The 8,408-nt window shown below is 38.7% G+C and overlaps 1 protein-coding gene across 2 annotated transcripts; it reads right to left on the bottom strand.

Annotated features, from left to right (window-relative positions):
- Positions 1–261: 261 nt before the first annotated feature.
- On the bottom strand, positions 262–6,002 carry LOC117632324 (DDB1- and CUL4-associated factor 13-like). Of its 2 annotated transcripts, none has more exons than XM_034365768.1 (17): positions 5,450–6,002; positions 5,270–5,359; positions 5,040–5,151; positions 4,773–4,800; positions 4,420–4,518; positions 4,251–4,317; positions 4,123–4,157; positions 3,928–4,002; positions 3,738–3,833; positions 3,117–3,180; positions 2,964–3,017; positions 2,446–2,531; positions 2,264–2,324; positions 2,114–2,178; positions 1,789–1,894; positions 1,328–1,416; positions 262–733 (listed from the first exon to the last, which is right to left on the bottom strand). In XM_034365768.1, exons 1-17 carry the CDS (start codon positions 5,513–5,515, stop codon positions 574–576), a joined length of 1,353 nt encoding a protein of 450 aa, XP_034221659.1. In that variant the 5' UTR covers positions 5,516–6,002; the 3' UTR covers positions 262–573. The 2 variants fall into 2 exon arrangements, with proteins under 2 accessions (XP_034221659.1, XP_034221658.1); XM_034365767.1 differs by having other exon boundaries at positions 4,248–4,317; positions 5,450–6,001.
- Between the last annotated feature and the right edge of the window lie 2,406 nt (positions 6,003–8,408).

Genomic DNA, 8,408 nt, shown 5'->3' with positions numbered 1-8,408 from the left:
ATCTGTTGGGATTGAGGCGTCAGTTTTCGTATTTTTCAATGAAAATTTCAGATTTTATAACTGTTCTTGTTTGGAATTAACCTGGTAAAAGGGGTACGAATTCTTGCTTCCTATAATTTGTTCTACTGTGTTCTTAATCCTTAAGAAAAGGCATGAAGGTTGATTTCTCATCAATTCCTTTTCGTGAACCAAACGGCCGAAGGGTGATTTGTTCATGGCTGACTTTCAATTCCATGTATTACTTTTGGGTTAGGCAGTCTATTTAGTCCACAGGCTGAAAAAGATTAGTCCCCTCAATATACCTTTTAATATTCAGTTACATATTTTTCCTGACAAAATTGCACAAGGCTAAACAGGAGAAATAAACTACACTATGACCTGAAGTTACTATAGCATGAACAAAACATTGTCCGTCAAAGCCACAATAGACACGGCACATGCACGATGAGGATAGGTGATTGGGAAATCACTTGAACTGTAAAGGCACTGGTATGGAGCTCACGAACATTGCACATGAAAGATCCATTCTTTAACATGGATATGCATGAGCCGATTACAAACTACCCACATTTATCACTCAACTTTGATGATTTTTCTTTTCCGTAATGGCTCTTCAATGATGCTTCCTGGGGCGCTATGCGCCTTCCTCTTCTCGTGTTTCTTTCTTCGAGATTCGGTCATCTCACGCAATGTTGCAGCTGCCTTGTATACTGGTTTTGGTAGGTGCCTATGCCTGCAGAATCAACATTCACAACGATTAACCATTTTATATGTCATATGCTACTCATTATTTGTTTCCATGCCCAAAAAAAAAGAAAAGAAAATCATTATTTTATGAAGAGACTCTGAAATTAGCCATACAATCTTTGTAGGGTTCTGCAGAAACTGCACGCTATCCCTTAAATACGTAAGGTAATGCTTAGTTTAGGAACATCCAATGAATCAGGTTCACATGTTAAGATATAGGAACCGCTAATCTGCAAGCCCGACCTAAACTTATAACAAGTTGCAACCACCTCATATATTATAGAGATTAATCCGGGAAGGGTCCTAAATACATTAAAAATTTGCTACTTTAAAAAAGAAAAAGAAAAGGACAATGGTGGTTTTATACATGGAAGTTTATCAAAAGGGCATCTTTCTATGCTTATTACATATGCCCACAAAATCATCAAATACTCCCACAATCTTTCATAGGAAACATGCAAACATGATGGATCTTGTAATATCTAAATAGGAAATATATTGACAATAATTACTTTTTTTTTTTTTTCTATAACAAAAGGGCAAATTTAAGAGGCTAATTGCTGGCATTCTTTTATCATACCTCACAATACGCTTGACTTCGGGAAGGTGCTTGTAGCGATTCTTGACAGCCTCATTATACTCATGCTTTTTCTGTTCCCTTGGAAGAAGCTACAGGTAACAAGTAGTTAAAAGTTTATAATAGGATGTCTAAAAGAAGGGATGTCGAAAAAGTCAATAGAAATCATTCAACTCGCAGTTACTAGTCTCTGTGTTTCAATCCTACATTGGTTATAGTATGCATGGTACCAATAAAATTCTATGGTCAAACCATTTATGTATTTATTTCATCCATAAAAAATAAAAAATAAAAAATAAAAAAACCCTTCAAAAATACTACGCACAAAGAAGCAGTTCAACATTTGCAATGTAATATACAAGAAGTAAATGAGTGAATTCCACATAGGTAATGGAAGCAGACGAAAGCCATATTGGAACCCAAGGTCAACAACAGAAACACGAGGAAAGGAAGAGATATCTTACAACTCCCAATTGTTCTGATGCTTTAGCCTTCCAAAGCCTAAGATTAGTGTCATCACTCCCAGAAATAACATAACTAGCATCACAGCTGAACTTGACACAAAACACCCTACATAAAAAGCAGGAAGAGGGAAACAAAAGAGTCAGTATAATGAAATTAGTCAACATAAAGCTACAGTTTCCATTTTGTTATGTGTAACAATACACTCTGGAATCCAATGGCCGCACAGTTCAAGAAATGGAGCACAAAGTGATTAGCATATAAAAGCTAATTACATATGTTCAACAAATCCGAGAACCCAAATAAGGGAATACATGAAGACCAAACCTTTGCATTCTCTTTGTATGATAAATTTCCCGGCTATGACCACCATTATACTGGAAAATTCTCACCTGCAAATGGAAATTTTTTATTAAGACGTACGGCCATATTTACACATTGACAACATTGTCAAAATCATATAAGAAATGAACTCACTGTTCTGTCATAAGATCCAGTGACAAATTCTCGACCAGTTGGAGAATAATCAATATCCATCCTGGAAATGGAAAAAAGAAGTTTGGCGTATAAAACTTTCATATTAAATATACAACAGGAAAAATGAATTTCAGGAGTGGAGAAAAAGACCAAATATTTCAATTGAAAAATTATCAACTTACACAGCAGATACATGATCCTTGTGCACACACTTAGCTTCATTAAGCTTCCTAGAATCAAAGCTATAGCAATTGGAGTCCTCATTTGCCTGTCATTGAGGAATTAGATTAGCACTTTCATGGAATAGGATAAGAAAATGCTACACAAGGAAGAAAGTCCACATATTCTAGCATTGGTGTACTACTGGAAGTCATCAGATTACACGGTTTATGACATCATAGAGATGTTTCCTCAAAACCAATAATAAGCGTAACCATGATATTCAAATATTTTACATATAATTAGAAGGTTTTTGCACAGGAAGTTGCTCCAAATCATATTACCAAATTGCTGTCGGTAGACAGATCTAAAGTTCCATTCCATACTCAACTCAGAAACATATGTAATGATCAAACATCCTAAAACCACAAAATGGATGCACAAAGATAATCTGAAGCAAATGCCTTAGTAATGCAAATATCAGAAATAAAAAACTATGACAAAATCCAAATTTTTAAGTAACTTTAGGTTACATGCTTACAGCAGTGAAGTTGATTGGCTCCATTGGATTCCAAGAAATGGAATTGGTTCTTGTCTGTCCAAAGAAAATGTAAGTCAGAAAGGTCAATACATGCAAAAATTTAAGAGACTGTACGGATGTTGCTAAGAACCCTTAAGTTAACATTAACAATACCCTCATAATAAACTTCGCTGCTGGTTTCCCCATGCGCAAGTCATATATTGCTATGCTGCGATCACTGCCATAAAAAAAAAATCATATATTATTCTCTCCTAAACACAATAAACTAAAATAAAATCATTACAGTAAGCATGGATTGAAAACAATCATGCCACTGTAACAATAGAACCACCAACTTCCTCAAATGGATGAACTAATTGTCGGTTTGGCACTTTGCCACATGTTCACAACAATTTTCAAAGAGAGATTCAGATTTTACAATGTGGAATTTTCGAATTTCCTTCAAATTTATGGCATATTAAGAGGAAGAGAGTACAAGGGGGAAGAGGAAGATGTTTTCATAAGAAAAAATGGATGCTGACCAGCAGACAAGCTGCCCTTTGCAGCTGAACCTTCTTTTACAAGAAACCATTTGTTTTCCAAGATGCTAAATACTTAAAGTCTTTTATCAGTACCATTCCTTATTAAGCAAAACAAATGTAACTCAAAACTCAAATTAGAAACCGATGTATCCAGACCAAAAACCATTATAAACAAGCACATGGTATCTAATGTGCTTAACGTACAAGTTTTTCGAACTATATGAGTATCTTATCTACAAGCAATAATGCAGACCTTGCGGATGTTGCCAAGATATCGGGCTGTCCAGGATTAAATTTTATAGATACAACTGTGTCTGTTCCCCATTCAAAACTCTGCTCTGGTGCAGACCTATGCATCGCAAAGTACATTGTCATGGTAAGAGGGATAAACATTTTTTTTTCTCCTTCAACTTAATAGAAGAATAACCAGGCCAGATCAAAACCTGTTGTGTTTCCATATATCTACTCCAGCTCCACCTGTAGCAAAACGATCAAAATTCCACTGGTGATCAACAGCCCTGAAAATGAGAAAGTAAATCTTAATAGTAAAACCCATAAAAATCATAGCACATGTCAATTAATTTGTACAACTAACTAATTAAGTAACATCTCCTCCGAGAATTCAATAAGAAACTTACCGAAATGCATTCTTCCAAACATAAGTTTCCAGTGGCTGCAAATATCATTTATAATTAGTTAGGTACATATAATAAAGAAAAATCATTCATTGGAACGACATATCACACTATTAGGAAGGCAATACCACAGCAGATTTATCAGATGAGACATCTTCCTCCAGAAGAGTAGAAACAGGTACACCCCAAAGCCTGACACTGAAAATGGAAGATAGTGATTTCAACATGAACAATCTTCATAAACAGATAGATACAATCAAATGTATAGAGGCGGGAGTAACCCAGGAGGTTAAGCCTTACGTGCTGTCAGTTCCACAAGAAACAAGAACACGCCCATCTGTAGATACTGCTAAACCTTGCACAGCACCTTGGTGACCAGGAAATTGACAAACTGTTCGCCTTTTTGGGTCCAATGATTATAACAAATACAATAAATTTCAATGACTTATGCATGAAGTATTGAAATGCTATTAAAGGATCTGAACTATAGATTAAAAAACAAATAAAGGGACAGTGGTCCGAATCTCAATTAAATCATATAACACTCCACATGAGAAAAGCATATGTGGATTCTCTACAGAAGAGTGCCTAATACTGAGATTCTAACCCATCTGTATGAAATTGAGCAACTTGATTCAGCAGTGTGTGGTTACCTGGAAGCTATATCCCAGAGCCGAATATCTGCCAAAAGAAAATAAATATCAAACACTATAATGGGTTGAGAAATGAAAGCAAATTCAAACTCGATAGCTTAATAACAAAGTATATTAAAAGTTCTAAAATCTAAAAGTATTAATTAGAAATCACGGTTCTTTTTCTTAAGATGAAATCTTGCTACTTGCTTTTCTTAGATTTAGCAGTAGTATAGGATACCAACTAGAGAGAAAAGGCATTAGAAATTTTCAGAGAAAACAAAGTACCTCCATCCATTGAACCAGAAAATATTTTTGTCAAATGATTTGGATTCTTTGCCATACAGGAAATAGAATCTATATGTCCATCCATTGCTCCAACAAATGGCCTCGCAAAAATCTAAATTACGAACATCAACAAAAACAAACATCATTCAATCAAATTTAGCATCCATATGCCCAAATATGCAATGCAATCAAAAATTCAGGAAAAAAAAAATCCAAATCCCAAAACATGCCTTCTCTAATTTTGCGGCGTTACATGCCCGGACATACTCCACTGCTTTCTCTTGCGTTCGGATGTTGGGGTCGAAATTACGGAATACCCTCTACGGAAATTGAACCAAAAATCATATTTTTACAGAGAAAAAAAAAACGAAGAAATTTGAGTTGAGAGTAAGAGAGAAGTGAAAACTCACCTGGAGGTCTTGGCTTCGTTCTTTAGTGTATTCATCTGTGGACCGAGATATCACGTTCACCTTCATTGTGATTAAGCTCTGCAACGCAAAGGGAGGGGAAGCGACGGCGAGGAAGACCAATCTTAGAAGAAAACAGACGGCGAGGAAGAGAGAAAGAGATGGGTGAATAATTGAACCAATTTTCGAACTGTTACAAGCTACGTTGCACTGATACTCCTCCGATACAATACGCCTCCTATACGTATCGGATACGGAAAACGACGTATCGTGGACATTCCTGTTATGTTGACCATCCGATACGTCTTCGATACGCCATGGACACACAAGCGATACGGTCAAGGATATGGCGGGGGTATTTCGCAATATACTTTAGCTCTTCTTCTGGATTCGGCAGAGGCTAGTTTTTACTGGTTTCGGAGGTAGAGAAGAAGAAGAAGGAAGAAGAAAAGAACTTACTTGCACTTGCAGCTGCTGCGAATCTCCAGTTGCAGTTGCTCTGCGGAGAAGAGGCGGCTAACTGGTGAAGAAGAAGAAGATGTTAGGTGCCCCAACTACAATACGCATCGTTTTACTTGCATTTTTTTTTTTTTAAATACTAAGGCATCTCCAGCCATGAGCAATAGGCTAAATATAGCCCTAACTAAAATAATACAAAACTCAGCTCCAATCATGGGCTAAAAAAACATTTGGCCAAATTTAGATTGCCACATTTGGCTCTTTAGGCCATCTCCAGTCATAGGCTAAATGTAATAACCCAAAATAAAATATCTAAAAAGAAAGAAAATATCTAAAAAAGTAAGGAAAATATCTTTTAGCAAAAAGACAATTTTACCCCCTCTTTTTGGTAATTCCGATTATAGACATTAGATGAATCGGGTAACGAAGGAGTTATGGTCAAAAGAGTCTCAGTGGCAGAACCGTAAATATTTCAAAGTTCAGTTTTATAAACCCAGCTTTCTTCTCTCTCGAACCATCTCGACCAGCCAACTTCAGACAGCGATTTATCCCAACTCAGGCCACCGTTTCAGGCAATACCGGTCCCAAACGAACCACCTCACTTCCCTCTATCAGCCCTGCCTCTCCTCAGCCTCCATCCGCTACTGTAGTAGCCGAAAACTGCCACGAAACAGGCTGGTTCCAACAGTTTTTTTGAAAATTTTTGGGAGCTCGTTCTCTCACTTCCGACCACCAAATCAATCGAGTAAGGTATGGTTTCTCAGCTATTTTTCGTGTTCTAGCTGATGGGTATATGGGCTTCGATCGATTTTAGCGTTAAGGGGTTCGATTTACGACTTGAAATTTGGCCGAAACTTCGGCCGCTCGAAACTACCATTTCCGTTCACTTTTTGGGGGTGGTCCAAGAACAAACGTGACTCCAAATGGGGTGTTTTACCTAGGGTAGGAGTTTGGAGTCTTGGTTCCGAGATTTTTCGGCCACCCGGTATCGCTTTGGACACCCAAAGCTGCCCGCGCGTGCTGGAGAGCGTGGGCGAGGGTACTGATATAATTCTGTGCAGATTTGTGACCCTCGTGTCGTCACGAGCGTGTGGGATTTTGCGGATCTCGATTCGGAGTCCGTTTGAGCCCCGAACGGATTTTCCATATCGCGCGATCCGTGGGTGCAGTGTCGTTAAATATTCGGATCGCGCTGAATTTCGGATATGTCGGTCTACACGATGTCATGATCGTGTAGGATTCGACGGATTACGAATCGGAGTCCCGGATACTCCGGAATCGCGAACCCTGGGGCTAGGGTTTGGATTTTAAGCGATAACGCAATTTTAGCTAATCCGGCCGTTCATTTCAGACCCAATTGGCAAAACACGGTTCCCTCGCTGTAAGGAACCTTCTGGGAAGCCCAGATTGGCCATCAGAGATCGTAGACCCACGGGGTCCCGGGTCGGCCGATCAGGCAGTTTATCACTTAGTTGAGCGTCGGACCTTCCCAAAATTGGTCCAAGTGTCTGAAAGGGCTAACGAGGGCATAAGAGTAACTTGGAAGGAGATGCACGTATTTCTAGGAGCCGGGGCAGGGGGTTTAGTTGAAATTCTTTTTAGTCAGCAGTCTATTAATTTAATCTTTATGGGTAATCAGGCACCAGGAGCCCGACAGGATTGCAAAAGAGACCTTCGAAGGGTCGAAGTAGCTCGGACCATCTGTGAGTGGACTTTCTTTCATAAATCAGATTTCATGAATGATTTGATGTGATTTTATATAAATAAGTTTTATAAATGAGTTTATATTGATTTTATATAAATAAGTTTTTTTGAAATGAATTTATTGGATAAATTTTTTTATTTGATCTTGAGTAAGTTTTATTACGGTTCTGAACATGATCAGTACAGTAACAGTTCTATAAGTCTGTGCTGCTTATTTACAAGTTATAGAAACAGAGTTTGAGGTTGGAATCAGATGAGACAGCAGCACAACTTGAGATTTCAGTTATTATTCAGATTTTTCTAAAGGAATTTATTTTAAAACCACCTCGTACCCATTCATTTTTGGTGATTACCCAGAGTTGGACCGATGTCTACGGACATCCAGTCCGATTTCAGTTAGTCAGTGCACTTGACTTGCCTCACGAGTTTCGGGGACGCTCGGACCGTGAGTGCCAGGATTTGCGGCTCGGCAGACTTGGTGTCCCGAGACCTGCCAGGATTGCGGCTCGGCTGACTCTGTGTCCCCGAGACCTGCCAGGATTGCGGATCAGGCTGACTACGGTCCCCTGCATCCTGCCAGAGCGACTCGAGCTGACTTGGTGTCATCGAGGAATCTGCCGGCGGGACAGGCTGATCATAGTCCCTGATTTCGCCAGTTTGCGGCTCGGGTAGCCTGTGTGACGCCCGAGACCTGCCAGGGAATTGACGGTTATGACAGGGGTACAAATAGGTGGTATTTTCAAAGGATTTTGGGTTTTCTCTTATTTAATTATGACTTTCAGTTATTTTATATCAGCTT

The sequence above is a fragment of the Prunus dulcis genome, chromosome 6 (assembly GCF_902201215.1).
Source record: "Prunus dulcis chromosome 6, ALMONDv2, whole genome shotgun sequence".
NCBI lineage: Eukaryota > Viridiplantae > Streptophyta > Magnoliopsida > Rosales > Rosaceae > Prunus > Prunus dulcis.
Note: the sequence above shows the minus strand (reverse complement) of the source record. Positions and strands in the feature narration are given on the sequence as shown.

Coding starts and splice junctions, on each gene's coding strand:
- LOC117632324 (XM_034365767.1), bottom strand. CDS start 5,515: ATGAAGGTGAACGTGATATCTCGGTCCACAGATGAATACACTAAAGAA. Junction 2,325..2,445: donor AAGGATCATGTATCTGCTGT/GTAAGTTGATAA, acceptor TTCCATTTCCAG/GATGGATATTGATTATTCTC. Junction 734..1,327: donor GAAGTCAAGCGTATTGTGAG/GTATGATAAAAG, acceptor TTGATTCTGCAG/GCATAGGCACCTACCAAAAC.